Raw genomic sequence first — 23,385 nt, 5'->3', positions numbered from 1 at the left:
AAGAGAAAAAGTAGCTAATTTAACATGAAAACAAGCCAATCAGTTTGATTATCAATTTGTCAGCTTTATTGCTTTTGCATTTGAAGCTCAGCACAGCAAGGTATTGATTTCTTAGTAATTAAATTTCAGCACATTTGACAGCAAATGAAATCTTTTGGCATTCCAGTCCTAAACTTTGAAAAGCAATATTTTTAGAAACAATTGAGAGAGACTTTCCTTTGAAAATTATTTTAAAATATTTATTTTCTCATTTATCTGTACTGAATGGCTAGTGTTTTTGTTTTTTTGGGAAATTAATGATGAAGTTATTGAGAGGGTGCCATCTTTCTAATGAGCTATGCGTATTTTTTTGAAGCCTGACTCAGGAGCATACTCAGCTAGGCAACTGGGTTGATCCTACTCAGAAAAGACACAGGAGCAAACCATATAGAAAATAAAAACTTTATTTTTTCAAGTTTATAAGATAGTTCCCATTACATATAACATTATGGTCAAGGACTCGACAGCCACAAATGCCCGCAGTCACATAAATATATCCAATCAATGCCTTTTCCTGATAAATGAGGCACCTGAAGTCCAGAGGGTCATGTTTCGAGTAGAAGTCGTCCTTAATGGGATGGCTCCCATCAGTGCATTAGGAACTAGCCAAGTAACCTTGCATGCTAGAGCTCTCTGACTCGGGAGAGGAAGGGACAGGGCCTGCTGATCAGAGGTGGGCCAGAATTGGATGTTGTCTTGTGGTTAAGATATTTCAAAATCTAAGAATTTCGATTTGGCTTCTACAGCTTGAGTATTTGGGGAGTTTCAACTTTTGAATGAAAAGGGAAACCGATTTAGCGGTGAGAAACAGAAGCTTGGCTTAAGAGGGCTCCTAATGCCCCCTTCTGCAGGAGCAAAGCGAGAAAGGCCCAAAGCTCACCACCCCATGGTTTCAGCCATCGCTCCCCCAGGGAGAGGGAGTGTGTGGCTCCACCCCTTAACCCTCTCCCCCTTGGTTCAGTGGCACTGACACCCATTCAAGGCAGTGACACTGAGAAGCTCCATATGCTGCAACTGGAGTTGGCCCATCCGATTCTGCTTGGAGCTTTAACGCGAACAAGTTTGTGTAAACTGCGAACAAGCTGTGGCACAAAGTCTCCTGGGACACTAGGTTTGCTCCCCCCCGTTGCAGAGCAGAAGACAGAAATACCCCAAACCAAATAAAAGCCCCACTAGGCATCTAGATCTGGAGCAGGCATCCACTCTCCTGGCCACCACCTGCTGCCCCAGGGGCACCAGACAGGGTGATGCTAAGGCACAGTCAGTTTTACATTCGAAAGGAAAACCACCTCTTAGACCCAGGACACGGCTGACAATTCCAGATCCCTTACTACAGATGGCCCAGCTCTCACCATGAAACGTGCAGACCCATCTTACAGAACCCATGGTGCCCAGCTGGGAAAGGGACTCATCGGGTGGGGACTCTTTCTGGTAGAAGGCTTTCCCCTAAACGAGAAGGACCCATAGTATCCTTTGGACCTCAGCCTCCAAGAGCTTGCTGCGCTGCCCACTTGCTTTCCTCTCCAGATCTCTGTGCTGTGGAGGAGGAAAGCAGGTTTACTGAAGAGCACTGGGTTCCCCGGACGATTCATTTTGGCAAAGAGGAGCCAGGAAGCTCCCATTTTCTGTCTGCCCTCTGAACAACCAGAAAAGAGCAAAGACGGCACTGCCCAGGGAGCGTCCTCACCTCTCTTAGCCAGTTTCAAGTTCCTTTTGCAAAGACCTAAGCTGTGCAGTCAGAGCAGGAGTGGAAAAGGCCATCGAAAAAGGAGTCCAAAGTCATACTCTAGGAATAAAGAGCTCCCAGCAGGCAAGCAGAGGAAAGTATGTGAGTGTGTGTGCGTGTGCTTGTGAGCATGATGCGCGGACTGCTCGCAGTCTCAGCAGCCTGAAGCACGGCACCAACCGGGTGGCCTATGGGCAGGGCAAGAAGCCAACAGCTCTACTGCTAGGATGGGGTGGGCGTGGAGATCCACCACGCACCCTAGAGCACGCTAAGATCAATTATCAAGCAAGACAGAGCAGCATCTGGGCAACTATGGTGAACTCGGACCAAGAAGGTCCGCCTCAGACTATATATCCTCCCCCATCCAAAGGAAACAGCCCAAAGAGGCAGCTTGGTGATAAGCACTGATTTGAGCTCCTCTCCAAACACCTCTTCCCTACAACTGAGTTATGAAGCACTTTCTCAATTCGTTCTGAAGGAACGTGTACACCAGCCTTTCTCTGGGTGATCTGGCATTAGAGGGAATCTGGCCCCTTCTGTGCTGGGAGCATCCGCAAGTGGATGAGTGGAAGCAGTGATGGCTGTAGTTGGTCGAGGCCGCCGCCTGCTAGGGACCCAGGCTGCATCTCTCTGAGATGCTTATAGAATCACCTCTCTCCGTGCAACCGGGGAGAGGCTGAACTTCCTGAGCTCTAAGGAAGTTTATGCGGCCTGAGCACGTGTCCAGGCTGCTCGTGGAGGGTGGGGCATCCACAAATACAGCTGGACTGAAGGCTGTGACTCATGCCTGGGCACCCACCCAACTTCCCAGAGGTCAGGTTGGGAGGTGTTCCCGCATTTGGCCCACGGTTGAGTTTTCAGGCATGGTGTAGGGGATCTACAACCTCATTTAAATCAGGTGAGTCTTTCTGGCTTTCGAGTTTCCCATTTTAGAAAGGGACTTGAGAAGTGGGAAGCGGATACCATAGGAAAACTGGGCTTTGATCACAGCCATCTGGTCTTCAGTTTCAGGCTGAGATCTGGGTAAATACATGCCCAGAACACCACTCACAGGGCTTAAAGGATTCAGAGCATGAAGTCAAATTCCTTAGTAGTTTTGGCCAAAATGCAGTTATGAGCCTCTTCTCAGACTTGATTTGACTACTTGGGTCCAAAGCCTGGGGACAGGCCAGAGCTGTGTGGGGGTGGATATGAGGTGCAGAGGGCGGACTAGCCTGGCACTGCTGACTAAGAAGGCGGAGGCCCGGTGGGGATGGCCTCTGTTGGGGAAGGGTGCTTTTTTGCAGGAGGAAAAGTTGGAATCTTCCTGTTTCAAGGGCCAAAGAAGTGGAAATTCCTAAGAAGCCTTAGGTCTTCTCTCCAGTTTGAAGGTAAGCCCTCGTTAGTTTTGACGAAGAGTCAAGCTGAAGGCTTAAAATTTACTAAGAAGAGTTTCTAGGGTTGTGCCATTTGGTCAAAAAGGGAGAGGGACTGGTAAGGGGACTAAGGCTTCTAGGATGGGAAACAGCAAAGTCTAAAATTAATCAGTGTCCCAGGCCCCACAGTTCAGCCAACCAGGAGGTGGAAGCGTGGGAAGGAGCCCACCCTTGAGAGCAGACCACTGGAGCAGCTAAGGAGGTGCTACTGTCAGAGAGAGGTATCTCAGATATTTCAGTTACGATTTTCCAAGGAAACTTTACACACCCCTTTCTTGCTAGAAAAAGAAAGGGGGAGGGGAATCTGCTTCAGAGAGACCAGACCCTTACCTATAAAAATAACATATACATTCACTGGGAGTATGTTCTACAGCTAAGGAGATTACAAAGACTGCAAGAGATGTTACAAAAGTCTGCTGTGTTTATCCTATCACCACAAGTTAATAGCAGTTCTCAATCTGGTCATGGACGCAGAGTACAACTCTGCCCCAAGGATTTCCTTTTCTTTTTCTTCATTTTTTTGAAACAAAATAAAACAAACAAACAAAAAAAAACCCAGAAGAATTAAAAGCACTGTAGCTGCGGTGAGTCTATTGTTCTCTCAATGCAACCATCTCCCGCTCCTGTGCGAGGATGAACACGGGGCTGCAGCTCACGCACAGCAAAAATCAGCTTCATCTCTTGCAGCTGTTGGTTTTGATTGTGTTCTCGCCAGCATTCCATGGAGAAAGAGAGAGAGAATTCCCAGTTGGTTCCGGTCTCTGGCTCCCTTCAAGGAGTGAAAAGGAGCTCATGGGGAAGGCTCATCATTCCAGTTTTTAGAGAAAATCAAGCTCCAAAGCCTGGTGGAGGGACACCAGGTCTCCGTGGTTTGTGATCCTCCAGAAGGGCATGTTGTGCTGGAAGGGGGAGCAGGGGTAACTGGTTAACTCAACTTCTTCCGGGAGCTCATATTCATCCACACCCCTTCCTCCATAGACCTCTCCCCAAAGTACTTGGAACCCTCTCTACTACTACCTACATTGTAAGATCATTATACTGATCAAATATGTATAAGGACTTTGTACTTCCCATGTGGCGCAGTGGTCAGGAATCCACCTGCCAATGTAGGAGACATGGGTTTGTCGGGAAGATCCTCTGGAGTAAGAAATGGCAACCCACTCCAGTATTCTTACTTGGAAAATTCCATGGGCAGAGGAGTCTGGTGGGCTGCATGCAGTCCATGGCTTGCAGAGTTGGACATGAGTGAGCGACTGAGCATGTACACAGGGACTTTGTATACACTTACATATGTGAGCGATTTTAATTAGGTTTCAGTGGTAACCCTGTGCTTTGAGATATACTTGTTAGCTACTATGTAGGACACTCAGATCAAATAAGATGACCCATGTAAGAAATCAGTATTAATATAATATTATTTTATAATATTACATTTTCACATATATCCTGGAATGTGAAGTCAAGTGGGCCTTAGGAAGGAAGCATCATTATGAACAAAGCTAGTGGAGGTGATGGAATTCCAGTTGAGCTATTTCAAATCCTGAAAGATGATGCTGTGAAAGTGTTGCACTCAATATGCCAGGAAATTTGGAAAACTCAGCAGTGGCCACAGGACTGGAAAAGGTCAGTTTTCATTCCAATCCCAAAGACAGGCAATGCCAAAGAATGCTCAAACTAACGCACAATTGCACTCATCTCACACGCTAGTAAAGTAATGCTCAAAATTCTCCAAGCCCAGGCTTCAGCAATACGTGAACCGTGAACTTCCAGATGTTCAAGCTGGTTTTAGAAAAGGCAGAGGAACCAGAGATCAAATTGCCAACATCCGCTGGATCATCGAAAAAGAAAGTTACGGAAAAACATCTATTTCTGCTTTATTGACTATGCCAAAGCCTTTGACTGTGTGGATCACAATAAACTGGAAAATTCTGAAAGAGTGGGAATACCAGACCACCTGACCTGCCTCTTGAGAAACCTGTATGCAGGTCAGGAAGCAACGGTTAGAACTGGACGTGGAATAACAGACTGGTTCCAAATAGGAAAAGGAGTACGTCAAGGCTGTATATTGTCACCCTGCTTATTTAACTTATATGCAGAGTACATCATGAGAAACGCTGGGCTTGAGCAAGCATAAGCTGGAATCAAGACTACTAGGAGAAATATCAATAACCTCAGATATGCAGATGACACCATCCTTATGGCAGAAAGTGAAGAAGAACTAAAGAGCCTCTTGATGAAAGTGAAAGAAGAGAGTGAAAAAGTTGGCTCAAAACTCAACATTCAGAAAACTAAGATCATGGCATCCAGTCCCATCACTTCATGGCAAATAGATGGGAAAAAAGTGGAAACAGTGGCTGACTTTAATTTTCTAGGCTCCAAAATCACTGCAGATGGCGATTGCAGCCATGAAATTAAAAGATGCTTACTCCTTGGAAGGAAAGTTATGACCAACCTAGATAGCATATTCAAAAGCAGAGACATTACTTTGCCAACAAAGGTCTGTCTAGTCAAGGCTATGGTTTTTCCAGTGGTCATGTATGGATGTGAGAGTTGGACTGTGAAGAAAGCTAAGTGCCGAAGAATTGATGCTTTTGAACTGTGGTGTTGGAGAAGACTCTTGAGAGTCCCTTGGACTGCAAGGAGATCCAACCAGTCCATCCTAAAGGAGATCAGTCCTGGGTGTTCATTGGAAAGACTGATGTTGAAGCTGAAACTCTAATACTTTGGCCACCTGATGCAAAGAGCTGACTCATCTGAAAAGACCCTGATGCTGGGAAAGATTGAGGGCTGGAGGAGAAGGGGATGACAGAGGATGATATGGTTGGATGGCATCACTGACTCAATGGACATGGGTTTGGGTGGACTCCGGAAGTTGGTGATGGACAGGGAGGCCTGGTGTGTTGCCATTCATGGGGTCGCAAAGAATCAGACATGACTGAATGACTGAACTGAACTGAACATTTTCTTACAAGTAGTCTATTTTCTATTAGGTGCAGAGCTGCAGGCCCAAATCTTATTCATGACCAAGATGCACAACATAGAGATCAAGGAAATAGTCCAGGTTCAATGCTTGATACAGGATGCTCGGGGCTGGTGCAGTGGGATGACCCAGAGGGATGGCACGGGGCAGGAAGTGGGAGGGGGGGTTCAGGATGGGGAACACGTGTACACCCATGGTGGATTCATGTTGATGTATGGCAAAACCAATTCAATACTGAAAAGTAATTAGCCTCCAATTAAAATAAATAAATTTATATTAAAAAAAAGGAAATAATAATCCCACTATCTTAGGTGATCAGTCATGTACAGAATACTGTGTGCCATTCTGGAAGCCACATTTTAAAGAAAAGCTTTGAAAAATGTGAGTGGTGGAAAACATGTTCTATAAAGTCGATGCTATGCTAAGTCACTTCAGTCGTGTCCGACTCTGTGCGACCCCATAGACGACAGCCCACCAGGCTCCCCCGTCCCTGGGATTCTCCAGGCAAGAATACTGGAGTGGGTTGCCATTTCCTTCTCCAATGCATGAAAGTGAAAAGTGAAAGTGAAGTCGCTCAGTCGTGTCCGATTCTTAGCGACCCCATGGACTGCAGCCTAAGAGGCTCCTCCGTCCATGGGATTTTCCAAGCAAGAGTATTGGAGTGGGGTGCCATTGCCTTCTCTGATAAAGTCGATGGAGGTTAGCTTTACCAATCATCTTGTTCAGACTGGTTGCAAGTTACCTGGAATATTGAAAGTCCCGAGAACACAGTTCTTTTGGCATGGAGCTCAGTGCTTTTTCAAGCCTACTGCTCACATATAATATTTTAAAAGGTCTTTAATATACAGAAGAGGAGGGCTTCCCTGGTGTCCAGTGGTTAAGAATCTACCTTCCAATGTGATCCCTGGTGAGGGAACTAAGATCCCAAATACTGCAATTACTAAAGCCTGCACCCTCTAGAGCCTGTGCTCAGCAATTAAGAGAAGCCTGAGTATCGCAACTACAGAGAAGCCCTTGCACACTTCAACAAAAACACCCATCACAGCCAAAAAAGGAGAAAAAGAAAAAAACGAGGAAGAAGACTTGTGCTCAGCAGTGCAAGATTAAGACCAGGAAGCAAAGGAGAAATGTTAAGCTCAATGGAAGGAGGAACATTCTAAGAACCTGAACGACTCCACAGTGGAACAGGATACCTGAGAAGCAGTTTCCTCATCCTTAGGTATACTCAAGCAAGGACTTGACAGAAAGTCTTCTGGCAAAGAGGCTGCAGAAAAGATCCCTGACAGGGAGGAGACTGACCTGGATGGAGCTCTAAGACATTTTCCAATGGCTATAGTCTATGGCATCTACTTGGAGACATGAAGTCTGAGAACACTTGAGTTGTTATCTTCCCCACTCCCTTCTTTAGACCAAGCAGCAGCAGCGCCTACATCCACTAGTGACTTCCCCAGAGGGCAACAAGCACTTTAAAATTAAAGTTTTGGAGATAACATATGAAAAAAAAAACCAAAAACAAACCTTGAAGAAAGTCCTTGAATTGCTACCTAGAGTGGCAAATGAAAACATAATTAGGTAATAATGCCACTGACTATCAAACGTAGTTCATTAACAGCTGCTGAAGGTTTGTGTGTTAACTAGATGGAAAAAACTCAGGGCAAATGGTTCTAGCTGGCAACCCAGTGCCTCCATGTCTAAGAAACTGCTGGAAGAAAACTGAGGTAGAGAGGGAAAGAACTTCTGTAGGTCCATTTAGCAGCTGAAAACTCTCAAAGAGAGTAAGTCAACTGTCCAAAGTTACAGAGCTATTAAATGGATGCAATGAGACATGAACGAGTCTTCATAGCCAAGACTTTTTCATCTGCTGTTCCCTGTATTAAAAAGGGATGACCTGGAGTTGGGACTGCTTAGCAAGGAGGTTAACATCGGGATAATTTTTCCAGGGCTCAGGAGCAGGCAGGACTTTCTCTAAACAACTCCCAGTTGATCGCACTGGTTTTTTGAGAATCCAAAGCCTAGGAAAGACTGAATGATTGGTCTTTTTGGTAGTGGAGTCTCACCCTCTTGAGAAAGCATTGCCCTGTAAGATGAAGATGAGGCCCACATCAGGTTTAATCATGTGGGCTCCTTGTAGGAGGGCTCAAAGATTTTAAGATTTTTAGCATGGCAGGGAGGAGAGAGAAGGGGAGGATCTAATAACTTACAGGGAAAACTGCACGGAGCAGGGAAAAATGACCCTTTTGCTTTTTCTGATAAAAGAAAAATGGGGACTTCCCTGTGGTTCCGTAGCTAAAACTCCATGCTCCCAATGCAGGGGCCTGGGTTCAACCCCTGGTCGGGGAACTAAATCCCACAAGCCACAAATAAGAGTCTGCACGCCACAACTAAAAGACCCTGTATGTTGCAACTAAGACCCAGCACAGCCAAATAAATTTTTTTAAAAATAAAGATAAAATGGGAGAGGAAGGGAAAACAGTGTAAGTGCACAATAGATTGTATAATTTCCAAGTTTTAGGATTCTCCTAACTGCTCAATGTATTCGCATATAGACTATGTTTTTTGCCATGGTTACCTGTTTGGCTGCAATTTCTTCATCTCGTCCATCTCCAATCACTACATATGTGACTTTTTTTCCAAACCTCGACACAATTCTCTCGAAGCAGCTCTCCTTACCTGATAAGAAAAAGACATTTGCTCTTAAGACATTCCTTCTTTTTTTCAATATCAAAGAAAAGGGATGCTGCTAGGTTCACCTGCCTGTGCTTAGACAAAATCAGGGTGGCAGCTAGAGACCCAGCAGGCCCTCTGCCCAAAGAGTGTGCAATTGTTCCATTCACACCACAGACTTTTTAGGCACTGGCTCTCTAGGTTCTCACTTTAGCAGTGAGGGTGAAGTCCCGAAGATCTGAGCGTGGGGGTTTCTATAAACACAGGGTGAGAGCTGTGCACACTTCCCCCCTCTTCCACAGCTCCTGGACTTCACGGCATACAGAGCAGTTTTCAAGTAATTCTTCCGCTTAAGATAATCTGGTGAGATGAGATCCATCCTCTATTTCAGTAGATGGAAATACACCCAACTTGCCCCAGATTACAAACAAGCCAGTAGCTAGACTCTGAGCCTCTGACTCTAAGTCTAGGCTCTGGTCACTGTGCCACGAAGAAAGGATGATTTTTGAGGGGACACCATTAGTGAAAGAAAAAGATGAGGAAGTCCCTGATTCCTGTTGAGTAATGGGACAAACAGGCATTTCCTTCCAACCCTCCATTTCCGAGAGAAACAGTTCTAGGCGTGGGCCTTCTGTCTCTCAGGAGGGGAGGAGCCAGAGTATCGATGAATATGGCCGTGAATATGGCAGCCACGTTTGTCACAGCTGGAATTCCCTCCCTCATACTGTGTAACTACAACTGAGACCCTGTATCACTTTTAGTCACCTTGGGAAACGGGTGATTTTACGGGTGATTTAAAACCACTGAAGACAGTTCTTGGAAACACAGTAATGTATCAGAGCTCAAATCCCACCTGGAACCAACATCTAAACACTCACACATGACACTGCTTATGGCAAAGACACTATTTGCACAAGTAAATAAAATTATTTCTCTTGCTCTTCCTTCACCATCTCTTAGGCTTTATTTCTATTTCTGCCATATTCTTCACTTAAGTAAGGCCCTAACTCTGCTTCCTTTTTTTATTCTGCTCCATTAACCTTCTTGTCCTTCCCGATTCAAGTGACTTAACATCAGGGCTCCTGTGTGAATAAGAAAAAGGTGCCTCCTCCTCAAGGCACTTGAATGCCATCTGCTGGAAAACTGTTGTAATAAAATATACAACTACAGGAAATACACAAATCTCAGATGACTAAAACATAAGTAACAAGAACCTTACACCCATACTCAGAAATCCTGGGTGGTACAGCTGAGCAACTGCAAGTCTGTGACAAGCCTAGCTCAGGTGGCACCTCAAACCTGGACTAGACTCTAGCGCACTCTTAATACAAGGGGCTTCAACCTCCCACTCAATACAAGGCTCGGTTTAGATGCACTTAGGTCCTTTTCAACGTTCCCACTTTACAACAGCATTGTCACGCCTTACACTGATATCAAGCATTCAAACCATGTTTGCTGAGTAAATACATATTAATTTCACAAATGATTCAGGGGATGACACTAGTCCAGATCTTCAGCCCCAATTTAAGCATTAAATAATTCAACTAATAATGAGTTAATATATGTTCTTATTAAGTGTTAAAAGTTGTGTGTCTAATCCCACTCCAACCATTATGTCCTTACTACCTAATCCAACCTCTGCTAGAGCCACAGTCAAATTTATGATTTAGAGAAAAAACTTTTAGTAGGATCCTAAATCAGTAGAATTTTAGAAATTTCTCCTAAGACCTAACAAAGGGAAAGTCTTATATTTAGAAGTCGGAGACACTGAGATGTTTTCATTGTCCTGGCCTGCAATGATCAAGGAAGAAATACAATTAGGAATGTCTCCTCTAAAAGGATTAAGAATGAGCTATTAACAACTCAGAGTAAAGTAGTAGCCATTTGAAAAAATAATTCCAACATAGTTGGTAAATACATTTTCATTTTATACTTTCAAAACAATCCTAGAGATGAGCTTTCCTGTTGGGGAGGATGAGACCAATGAGTGGTAAGCTCACCAAATGTCAAGCAATAGACTATGGCTGTAACTGCAAGATGCCCAGGCCTGTGGAGATTTAAGTTCCTGGGCTTCCTCTATTAGAAATACTGTTGACATTTTCAGAAATGATCTTGAGAATTCTCTTTAATGTCCAGATCACAGAGTGGCCATGCAGAGAACTGCAATTCTGAAATAATTTCAGAGGAACTGAACAAACATTTCCTCTGTCCACTCTCATCTTACAGCTCTGTGAAGGAAAGCCTCAAGCCTCTTACTGTGGTTACCATGGTGCCAGGTACCACTGGAGCTCAGCTAATGAGCTCTGGATGAAATGAGAAAATCACCAAATAAGCACACTTATTGTCAGAAGGAATAAAGTCATGTCCATTAGTTTGATGAGCCTCTGAGTGCCAGGAAGCAGAATCAAGCACCACAGAAATCTCCCTTTCAGGTGTGGGAACCTAAGTGAATGATCAGAGTTCTTACAAAATGCACAGTAAAGCAGTGGCAGCAGCAAACTCTGAAGGGGAGGTTTCAGATGCATCTCCCCTATCAAATCCCTTGTAAATGAAGTAATTCAACACACAAAAAAAGAACAATAAAAACAAATGCCTGTACATCTACCACCAACACAGCTTTGTCAAACCTTAACACTATAGAGTTGCTTTAGATAAAAAAATATATATAAGAATGAGGGTTTCCCTGGTGGATCAGTGGTAAAGAATCTGCCTGCCAATGCAGGAGACATGGGTTCAATCCCTGTTTGGGAAGATCCCACATGCTGCAAAGCAACTAAGCCTGCGCGCCACAACTATTGAGCCGTGTTCCAGAGCCTGTGCTCCGCACCAAGAGAAGTCACTGCAATGAGGAGCCAGAGCACCGCAACTACAGAGGAGATGTGCTGGCCGCAGCCGGAGCAAAGCCCACGCAGCAACCACGACCCAGCACAGCCAAAAGTAAAAAGAATTATATATGTAAAGAAATACGAATGAGATCATACAATTTGAAATTTTTGATGTATGCCTACTTACTTGATGCTATTCTTTCTCCTCCTTTCTCTACATATCTATAAACAGTGTATGGTTATTATTTTGAATTTTTTTTACTTTTATGTAAATTTTGCATACTGTACATACTATTTGCAATGCGTTTTTTTGTGTTCAACACTTTTTAATACTAATCTTTAGGGATATATATAGCTTTAGTTCACTTACTTATGAGTGCTTTATAGTATTCCATTGTTTCATGTCTATTTTCTGTTCACAGACAGGTTCACCTGCTGTTTCTCATTATCTTTTACTATGAATAAGACTGCATAAAAAAAAGTCCTTACATGTACCTCCTTTTGCAAATGAGAATTACTCAAGGGAAGGAGCTGGCATATTTTAGGCTTTGCAGGTCATATGATCTCTGTTGTCCTGTGAAAGCAGCTATGGAAATAATCAGGCACGGCTTCTGTTTCAATAAAACTTTACAAAAACAGGCAGTGGGCGAATTCAGTATGTGGCTGTAGTCCAAGACCCTCAAAGTAGTTTTTGTCAACCTAGTAAATGGGCTATGTATCATATTTTAATTTGCATTTTCTTAACTTGCAGATCCTTAATCGATGAGGTCAAAAAACCTCTCATATGCATTTACTAACAATTTGGGTTTCCTTTTCTGCAAATTGGCTGTTCCAAGGTTTACGCCTACTTTTTTTTTTTTTTTAATTACGTTGCTTATTGATTTGCAGGAGTTCTTTACTAATTAACAACTACATGTATTACAAATATCTTCTCTCAGTCTGTGACTTGGCTTGTCACTTTATGTCATCTTTCACTGTATATAAAAGTTCCATGCAACCAAAATGATTGTTTTTTTTCTGTTTTTTGTGTTTTTTTTTTAACACTATTTTTTGGGTCTCTTAAATGAAATCCCTCCCTACCTCAAGGTCATACAGATAGTTTTATATTTCTCTTCAAAATTGCAAATTTTGCTTTTCATGTTACATTTTTTATCCACCTGGAATTTTAGTTTTGCAAATAGCATAAAGAAGAAATCCAATTCTGCTTTTTCCCCCCATACAGAAAACCAATTATCCTAGCACCACTGACTGAGGGTAAGTCCCATGAGGACAGAGGATTCTGTCACGGCTATATTCCTAGTGCCCTGGCAATGCCTGACACCTTTTAATCTAGTGGATACCTAGAGTTCACCTTCACACTAGAGCTGTCTCCTCTGCTGCGACAGGGAAGCAGGAACTGTAGACACAGACTAAAGCGTCTGCAGGGGGCAGGAGACGGTTGTCATTGGACCTTGTACAGCACATATGATTAGAGTGCGCTGCCTTCTCAGCAGAACAAGTTGGTTTTATACAAACCTGGTACCAATTAGTTTTATCAATTCAGCACATACTTATCAAGTACTTACTATTTCATATACTTAGTACTGAATACATTTTTAGCGGATAAAAAATACCTTCTCATACACAGTCTGGTTTGATTTTCAAAACCTCTCTCGTAGTTTCTCATCTTACATGAGGAAACTGAGGCTCAGGAGATATAGTAATTTCCCGAAGAGCTAATAAACGGGAATTAGGACTCTATCCTGGTCCTCAGTTTTTTTTTTCTTTTTCTAACCATTTAAAAATGTATTTTTCAGTAATAATAAGCATACTCACATTGTTGAGTGACAGTTCTCCAGAACTTTTCATTTTACAAAATTAAAATTCTATACCCACCAAGCAACAACTCCCTATTTTCCCTTTCCCCAAGCTTCTGTTAACCACCATTCTACTTTCTGTTTCTATGAATTGAACTACTCTAGGAACCTTATCTATAAGTGGAAATATACAGTATTTATCTTTTTGTGATTGACTTATTAGCATAATGTCTTCAGGGTTCATACATACCCATATGACAGGATTTCCTTCCCTTTTGAGATTGGCTACTATCCCACTGTATGTATATACCACCTTTCATTTATCCATTCATTTGATGGACATTTGGGGTTGCTTCCACCTTGGGGCTTTTGAGAATAATGTTACTATGAACACAGGCTTGCAAATATTTCTTTGGGATCTGCTTTGGATTCTTTTGGCTATATACCCAGCAGTGGGACTGCTGGATCACCTGACAGTTCTGTTTTTAATTTCTGTGCAACAGCCATACTGTTTTCCACAGCAGTTGCACCATTTTACAATCCCACCACAAGTGCACACGGGTTCCAAATTTTCCACATTCTTGCCACATTATTTTCTGCTTGTTTTTTTGATAGCAACCGTCCTAACAGGTGTGAGGGATTTAATCATTTTAAAGTACAGAGCTTAGTCCTTGATTTTTAATCTGGTGTTTTTTTGATTATACTATACTGCAGCGCTCTATGAAAGATAAATCTGAAATGAGGCACAAGTAGATTTCTAAACTAGGTATTATGTTCTTTCAAATGGAAAAGAAAAGAGCACAATACATTTTAAGTCTGATAGACTTGGATTTGAATCCTGTGAAGCTGTGAAGTCCTGAGTCAACCTGAACTGCCTCATTAGTAATGTCAGAAGAAAGCAGAGGATTATAGATATACCCATATGTAAAGTGTCTAACAGCAGGACTGGTAAATAATAAGAGCATCCTAAGTAGCAAGTATTACTGTAAGGCCTGTCACAAGAAACAGAATTGACACCGTACCAATTTTGGTAGCACTGTAGATGTTTTCAATAGGAAATATTTCTCCTAGCCCATATAGGAGAACCTTGGCCAGAGCTGGAACCAGTTGGGTTGTAGTGATCAGAACATTTACACAATTCTTTCTGCAAGGGAGAAAAAGACAATAAAAAAGTGAAATCAAACCAACCTGGGAACAAGAACTCAAATGAGTCTTCTCTGCAGGATCTACTTGTGTAAAATGAACCTCAAAGCTCCTGGTGTGGCCATCTGCTCAGCGCCAACGCTCAGCTCCTGCTCCAGCTCAGGTTTACTCATCTTCCAAATTAAAAGGCAGAGATTCTGTGGTGGACACAGAACAGCCCCCTGCTCTCCCCTCATTTGCATTCTAGCTCACTGCACTGCTGGCAAACCCCACGAGCCCACGGCACTGACACCACACTACAAGAAACACGGCAAGGCTTCAGCTGCAGCAGCACCTCATCTCAACGCAACTCAGCCCTTAAAGGAGATGCGACTTCAGTCCTCTCTCTCGTCACACAACGGCGACACACAGGTCAGAATATACATTCTTTTCACAAGTCTTTTCCCTTCACAGATATCCATCCGTGGGTGTCAGTTTCTGTTTACTCTACTAGGCTGTTCGTCTGGAATTCTTGCTTTGAAGGAGGGACGAATAAGGCTATGTTTTTATTTCCCATTCTAAGCTTTGAGCTCAAATCTCCTTAATCTGCTTAATGTACCCTTTTTCTTTTGAATCCTGCCTTCCTGAGTAGGCTGTGCTACATTTCTTTGGAGCTTCCTGTATTCAGGGTATTTGTAAAGTCTCCTCCATGTATTCTTCGATCTTATCAGGTGCATCCACCTCCAGTGCTGGACACTCTGGGTTACTGAGTATAATTTTGTGAGCAAAAAGTAAGAGAAAAGAAAAAGATGCTCAAAACTCTAAGGCATGCTGATAGAGTAAAATGGCCTTGCCTCCCATCTGTGAATCCTTGCCTGCATCACTGAACTCCTCTCACCCTTCCCCACAGCCTGTTTTCGGGAACGGCCTTATCCTGGACCAGGGTGGGAGAAAGAATCTCTCTGAGAGGATAAGACCTAGAAAAAGCATTTCCATACCTGGACTGGATGAGAAGTAAAGACTTCAAGGCAGTTCCTAACCAGGAATCTGTTAAAACTTCAATTTCTGCTCTTAGTCTCTGCAGTGCTTCCTTTCTCTGGGGACTGAGGAGCCCTTTGGGAATAAAAGAAGACACAGTCATCATTTGACAAGATCCATGCTGGCATCGAGAAAGCAACTTCTAAATTCAATTTGGAAATAGTGTGTTACTGAAGTATCTACTGAGCTAACACCTCTCTCTCCTTGATAAGGCCCTGGAGTAGCCTACTCAACATGCCTTTTTGACTCTTTCCACCAGAGTTTTTCGCTTGGTGTGGCATAACCACAACAAAATCAGCTGAGAGAAACAGTGTGATTAGGATCTGGCTCAAGCTCGTTCTTTCATTAACCAACCAGTAACATCATCTGTAGACTGGTGGACCATACTTTGAGTAGCACTGGTATAGACGTGACATCAAGAACCAAAAAAAGGGGGAACAATTACAGATGGAAAAGCCCATGGCATTTTCAGTCTCTTTCTAAAGAAAACAAAGCTCAGGGAGGAAAGGAGGCTGCCTAAGAATACAGAGCAATTGATGTCTTTTGGTCTCAGAAATCTTCCCACTGACATACGCTGCTCCCAAGGCGATGATGGTGCTTTCACCTTCTTCAGAACACATCAACCTGAGATTCCAGGTTGAATCACCAAATTCTGATCATCTGTACTGTACTTACTTCTGAAACAACTTCAGCTGATGAGAGACTGAAGCACTGCTTTAAGATCAGATAACTAAACACAAAACAAAAAAGAGTTCATCTGATTGGAACATGTTATCAGATGCTTGAGTTAGTATATTCAAATAATAAATCTGGCCCTAATTTTCTACAGTGAAGGTAAAAAGAAATTCTACTACCAGTATGCCATAAAAACAGAAATCTAGTGTAACTGTTTATAATTTATTTTCAGACAGATGGTTTCATAATGTAAGCCTGCAATTTGATGACTCTCAACATTTCTGATAAAACAAAAACCAAACAAATATATGTCATGTATGACATACACAAGCAAGCCTATGTCACAGGTTTAACTACTATGATGTAGCACTTTTGTTAATTCACTTAAAAAAAAATACAGGTGGATATTACTTTTAATATGTTTCCCAGGGTAGGCTCCAAGGATTCTCACAGAGGGTTATAAAGCCCTTTCTTCAGGAAACCAGGTCGAGACACTCACTGGGCAGAAAATGGACCAGACACAGAGGTTGTATATGAAAACTAATAAAAGAAAGGCTAATATCTGTGAGAGAGAAAAAACAAAATGACCTGATTGCCAAAATAAAAAGTACTGGGGCCTCTCTTGACCCAGGGTCATATATTTCTAGGCAGTCCAGGGAATCCCTGAAACTTCACGCAACGTTCTGTGTGGATGCAGGTGTTTGAGGGTGATGGTTCAGAGTTTTCAATATTTTCTCACAAGGGCATGTCACTAAAGAGGGGTCTGTATGAATGTAAAGTGCTCTGGACCAAAAGTCCAGTTGTGGTATGGTCACTAACTTGCTACATGTCCCGCCTTTGTGATCCTCATGATGGACCATCAGTTTTCTCAAATGCAAAATGAAGGATTTAGATTAGTTCTTTACTAATGTCTCTTCTCATCCAAACAATCTATGGCTAATTAATTCCAAATATATGAATTTTAGGCATAATGGCACCTGATATGTGAGACATAGCTGGGCAGAAAGAAGTCCAAGGTCCTTCAAATCACACTGCATGGATGGATACTGCCAACCTATCAAGCTGGACCTAGTTTTCCATCCACTATAAACCTGGTCGCTAATTCTACCTGACTTGTCCTGATGGCTAGATAAATCTGTCCAAAAATATGGCAACCTCTTCAATATTACTGACAGTAGCTGTGAGTCCAGAAAAAACACATGCCATTAAACATGATCTATGGAACACATTTCCTTTAAAAAGGAAAGCTGTCTAAAAAGAACAAGAGAACTTGGTGAAGTTATGCTAAGGAGAGTCCATGAGGAATGCAGAGCTTCCTCCCCAAAGGGTTTCAATCAACCCCATTTTTAAAACAGAGTTAAAATGTCCCTGTGCCACAAATTCATAACCCAGGAGCTCTAAGGTAAACCCCAGAAAGGAAAACAGGAAATCAGAGCAAAAGAGGAAATTGGCTGGTTATATGCCACACTTACCACCCACGTTGCTTTTATGCTTATCATAGATTTCTCTCACTTTTCGGTAACGGAAAGCCAATTTCCTCATCCAGTCCACACCTCCCTGGACGCCCACAGACGAACCATGGCTGCCACTGCCTCCCGAGCCGCTGAAACCATCTGTCGAGAAACTGTAGTTGCTGCAGAGAGAGAGGATGATGAAAATGAAAATCTATACTGCACCGAGTTTTCAGCTGAAGGCCACCTGAAATTCTCTGTCCTACTCCATAGGCATCTGACATCAAAGCCGTGAGACTCTTCTTCCTTAATCTCTGTATGTCAGAGGCTATCTTCCATCGGTCTGTCATCTCACCCCTGTTAGTTCTATCAGAGAAAGGATGGAGAGGGAGAGCAAGAGGGGCAGGAACAATTTGAGCGTCAGCATCCCCTAGAGGCTGGCTTCAGATAGACCATCCTTTCACTAATGATAGATGACATCTTACAGTGAAAAAAAGCCTTCAGAATATAAAATTTTTTGTACACACCCACGATATGATTGCAACTATGTAAAAAGGAGAAATGTGAAAAAATAATGGGAGGAATGAACCCCAAGTTCTAATAACAGTAAGAAAATGGGAATGTTCTCCTTCAGGGATCTGTCGACTCGTTAAGTTCATGGGCCACTATTCCTCTCTTCTAACTCCACTCCCTTCGGGTACAGACTATATTTGAACACAAACAGAATGTGGTGGAACTGATGGTGTCAGGCTTTAGAGACCAGACTTCTCTTATAGGGCTTGCTCTAAGTGTCAGCTGTCACGTGAGAACACTCAAGCTGCTACATGAAGGGACACAGTGAGGCCTGAGGCCTCCTGCTATGAGCCACACACAATAGGTTGGAAGCAGGTCCTTGGCTCCACTCAAACCTTCAGATGATTTTAGCTCCAGCTATCCTGATTTTAATCTCAAAGACCCTGATTCAGAACTACCCAGCTAAGTTACTTTCAAGTTCCCAAACTACAGAAACATTGAGATGATAAATGGTAATTGCTTTAAACTACCAGGCTTGGGAGTAATTTGTTACACAGCAATAGACAAGTGTTACAGTTAAACAGCCTGGGCAGGATGACTACTTCCTAAGTCAAGATTTAAAAATGACTGATGGAATTAGGGACAACTTGGTTCAAAAATCAAAACAGAATTCCATAAGTGTGAGATTCTATATTTAAGGAAAAGCTGCCAATAAAAAGATAGGCCATTACTAGTTAGCCATATGTATGTGCTGTGCTTAGTTGCTCAGTCGTTATCTGACTCTGTGACCCCCATGCACTGTAGCCCACCAGGCTCCTCTGTCTATGGAATTCTCCAGGCAAGAATACCGGAGTGGGCTACCATTCCCTTCTCTAGTGGATCTTCCCCACCCAGGGATCGAACCAGGGTCTCCCACATTGTGGGTAGATTCTTTACCGTCTGAGCTACCAGGGAAGCCCAGACATATGTATACGAGAAACAAAAGAGCACTAGAACTCAGAGTGGATTGTAAACTGCTTCAGACCAAGCTTTTTCCTAAAGTAAGTAAAATCTCTTAAGAATGGTGCCCTTCACAGCTGTGCAAGACACAACATGCACGGCTGGATGCTGCTCCTGAAGGGAAACCTCTCCTCCTCCTCAGCGCCGCAGGGCTGTTTGTGTCCTTGCTAAGTGATGTGTCCAGATCTGCTCTAGAGTTGAGAATGCACAGAGGAAACAATTTTAGGGTAGACACATGGAAAAACTTTTTGCCTATGGAAAGGGATAAACATTAATAAAATAAATTAACATGAAAAGATGTGACAATTTTTTTTTTTTTCTAAAAGTCTTTAGATATAAGGGAGACAAATTTTTGGATTATTCTTAGCTAAGACTGCTGGGCTAGAAGACTGTAGCCAAGAGAGACAGGAGGGGACTGAGCAAGCATTTTGCCACTGAGACCTCCCTGGTTTAGTGTTCACTGTGATATTAATGTTTAAAATTGTCTTCCATACGGTCATTTGACACCACCAGACCCCTACCATATAACTTCCTTGGTGAAATTACCTGATGCTTATTTCTATCTAAGACTAACCAATCTGGAAGCACACTTTTCTTGACTGAAAATCTGGCCAAAGAGAAACAAGTATATCCTTTACTTTGGAATGCTTTTGTCTCATTCCATCATGCTCCCCAATCTCTAAGATTATACTCAAAGTCTACTGTGTTGAGAAGGCCACTCCAGTGTTGGCACCACTGGCTCCCCACAACCATCGGAATTACTTTCTACTCTATATCCCATCACATTTTCTACAGTCACCTTCTCTCACCGCATGCCATCATCAGCTGTCTTTGTTTCTATCTTCTCTAATAGACTGTGAGCTCTTTTAGGCCATGTCTTAATCACCTTTGTTTGCCTCTGAACCTAGTCAGTGTCTTGTGCATAACAGGTATACTGATGTTTAAGATATCATTGTTTTTATTACCTCAAGTCTTGGCCATTGTCATCAGAAGCCACATCTTCCACATGCACCTGGTCACACTCCTGTTAAAAGACAAAACCACCCATTATTTCATCCCAGAGAGCAGTTCTATTATCACCATGATATATTGTAAAAATACCACAAACAACGGCAGGATGATGAAGTACCTTATGGTTTCTTATGTGTGGAGGATCAGTCTCACCCCCGTTGCTGTCCACCTTCTTTAAAGGCCTAATTTACATTCCTCAGTCTTCATGCAATCTTCCTTAGCCATACCAACCCGCAGTTCTGCTCTTATCTCAATAGTTCATTTTCCCCACAGCCCATGGGTATAAGCACAAGCTCCCTTACATTGTCAGGTGTGCCTATGTCCTACATTAGACTAAGTTCTATCACAGTGTAGGCCTCTTATGGCACAACCATATCTTACATCTCCTTTTGAACCCTCCAGTCTAGTCCAGTGCCCTTATGTAGCATGTACTCAGTAAGTTTTTGCAGACAAAAAAGATGCTGGTAGAGTGTGTGCAGTATCAAAACTGAGAATGACTGAAATAGAAATTTGTAAATTCAAACTTAGAATTAGAAGAGGTCACCTAAGTCAATCTCCTCATATTCTAAAAGTGAGATAAAATGATTGGCCCAAGGTCATAAAACTAGTGAGTGGTAGAAAGAAACTAGAAGGAGCTTAGGTCTTTCGATTTGAATCCACGGGTTCTTTAAGCCCACACTACTACTGAGGTAAAATACCACCCACTGCCTAACTGACAGATGTATTCCTCTGACACCACCTAGGGCGGTGCCATGGTGTCCACCTGCATCAGAATCCTCTGGGGAAGATTTTTTAAAATGCATATTTTTGAATAGAATTTCTGTGAGTGAAGTCCTAGAGTCTTCATTTTTAACAAGCTCCCCAGGTGATTCTTATGCCCCCTAAAGTTGAGAACCACTGACCTGGGGGGCAGGAACACATTCAGGTCAAATTCTTCACAGAACTTTCAGTCCTGAGTGAGGACTATGTCTAGAAAATCATTACAAATACAATTTGGCAACAATTACTGGCACATACTAGGTTTTCAATAAATGTTTGCTGAATAAAAACTATAATGTTCCAATTTATCAACATGTGAAGTTGATGGAAGATTAAAGCACTGTGGAGCTTACATAAAAGTACTGGAGTTTAGAGCCCTACTAACTTAACTTGTTGGAGAATTGCTGAGTAGAACTAGACTGTGTTTGAAAAGAGAGAGGATTACTTTGTGTTTATTTTACTTTAAAATTTCCACTATTTAAAAAAGTAGGTAATACACGTCGTACAGAGTTCAAAATTCAAAAGGACATTAAGTGACAAATCTGCTCCTTCCCACCCCAGTGTCTTGGCAAGGCATTCTCATCTTCAAACAGAACAACTGTTACTAGTTCCTTGTGTAGGATAACTGCTTAACTGAGGCCCAGAATGGGGAGATAACTTTCCTAACTTGGTACTCGAGTCTGGTCCTCTGACTCCCGGTCCTGTGCTCTCTCCACTACACCATGTTTACCTCAAAGATGAACTCAAATGTCAAACAAAACAATTAACCAAGAAGCTCTCAGTGTTTCCAGGTTTCCCTCCACCTAAATATAAAATGATCTGGACTTCACGGCTTACCTATACATGGACAATAAGCAGGTACAAAATACAACAAGTTAAGAGTAGCCCTCTACAGATCTGACAAATCAAGAGACTATCTTTTAAGAAGGTAAAACTGAAGAACAGTCAAAATATAATTAAGAGTACAACCGATGCCACCTTCTATATATTATTTAATATAGATGAGTAAATTAGAATATTGGTTTATGTATCAGTGCTTTACCTGATGGGATGTACTGCCCCTAGAGCTAGATCACTTCCAAATACGCTAACAAAATCAAATTTTTGAGCCAATAAAACTGAAGCCCAGAAACAAGACTGTGCTGACCTAACCAAGGAACTATTTCTTCAAGACTATGTATACCTAAGTGCCCAGCTGGCCTCACCATACCTACCCTGTTTAACCACACTTCCTCTAAATGCAAAAATCACACTCAATAAATAAGTTATGGAACAAAGTGTTTCACTGAAGTACAGAAACAATTTAAAATGCATACCTCTAGGTCATTGAAAAATAGATGTGTGTCAGCCACTTCAAAAATCATTTCTTCCATTGTTAAACCTGAGCCAATCACTACTGTTGGGTCCTGAAAGGCAATAAGAGGATTTGTTTGACTTGGCACTTACAGCACCAGTTCTTACCTCTAAATGTTTCAGAATTATTTGAGGTCAAGGCCAAAACAACACTGGCCCACAACGGTGCTTCTCACTATTACTGATGCAATTTCTTTCACAGGTGTAAGAAGCTTAGATTGTGCAAAGTTAAAAATTTCAGGACTTTAATCCACTTAAAAAAAAACAACAACAAATTGTGGAAAAATTCCCTGCTTCAGCAGAAATTCTAATTATTGCTAAAATATTGCTATTGTAATACTCATTATCTTACACACACACACACACACACACACACACACACACACAGTATAACGCTGGAAGTCAGTAATCTGACAATCTAAACAACCAGGAAATCAGTAAAGAAATATTTGTAGGAAAACCAATGCACAAAGCTTTAAAAGGAACTATCAGACCTTCACTTAGAGGTGGTATGATCTTATTTTGTATACTTTCATAACCAGTCTTGTTATAGAGTATATAAGCTTATGTTAGTTTACCAGCCTAGATACTAAAAGCCTATGGAAAATACTTCTAATAGAAACAAATAGTGACAATAAGAAATAATTAGGAGTAGATAAAGTAGGATGGTAAATGAGGCAGATGTTTTTATAAAATTTATTCACAGAAACTAAAAAAAAAAAAAAAAAAAAAATAGGAATCTGGAGGTAATTTAGTATAGAAATATACCAACAATACCTCAAAAACAGCTCACTCCTCTATCAAAACTGACTTTACTACTGATGATTAAACTTAAATTCTGCTCAGTACATTTTCATTTAAGAAGCTATACAATCTGTTTTAGAAAGTTATTTAATATTTTAAATGTACAGATCTCGCAGATTCTCAGCTAAATGAAATGCTCAGTTTGGATTGTCGCATGTGATGGAAGGGATAACAGATCAGTCTTTGGAGCACGTAATCCTGAGACTCCACTCTGT

General features: G+C 42.0%; 1 protein-coding gene across 7 annotated transcripts in view; it reads right to left on the bottom strand.

Annotated features, from left to right (window-relative positions):
• Positions 1–427: 427 nt before the first annotated feature.
• The window catches only part of EYA3 (EYA transcriptional coactivator and phosphatase 3), a 93,716-nt gene continuing 70,758 nt past the window's right edge, over positions 428–23,385 (bottom strand). For 6 of the 7 annotated variants that reach the window (XM_055573971.1, XM_055573972.1, XM_055573970.1 and 3 more), the window contains 7 exons: positions 22,330–22,419; positions 20,209–20,267; positions 17,753–17,913; positions 15,566–15,680; positions 14,468–14,589; positions 8,730–8,830; positions 428–4,079 (listed from right to left, as the gene is read on the bottom strand). In XM_055573971.1, coding sequence (XP_055429946.1) covers positions 3,999–4,079; positions 8,730–8,830; positions 14,468–14,589; positions 15,566–15,680; positions 17,753–17,913; positions 20,209–20,267; positions 22,330–22,419 — 729 coding nt within the window. In that variant the 3' untranslated portion in view covers positions 428–3,998. Of the gene's footprint in view, positions 4,080–7,617; positions 7,705–8,729; positions 8,831–14,467; positions 14,590–15,565; positions 15,681–17,752; positions 17,914–20,208; positions 20,268–22,329; positions 22,420–23,385 lie in introns of those variants that run through there. The other variant, XM_055573975.1, reaches the window with a different exon arrangement.

This window comes from Bubalus kerabau, chromosome 3 (assembly GCF_029407905.1).
Source record: "Bubalus kerabau isolate K-KA32 ecotype Philippines breed swamp buffalo chromosome 3, PCC_UOA_SB_1v2, whole genome shotgun sequence".
Classification (NCBI taxonomy): Eukaryota; Metazoa; Chordata; class Mammalia; order Artiodactyla; family Bovidae; genus Bubalus; species Bubalus kerabau.
Note: the sequence above shows the minus strand (reverse complement) of the source record. Positions and strands in the feature narration are given on the sequence as shown.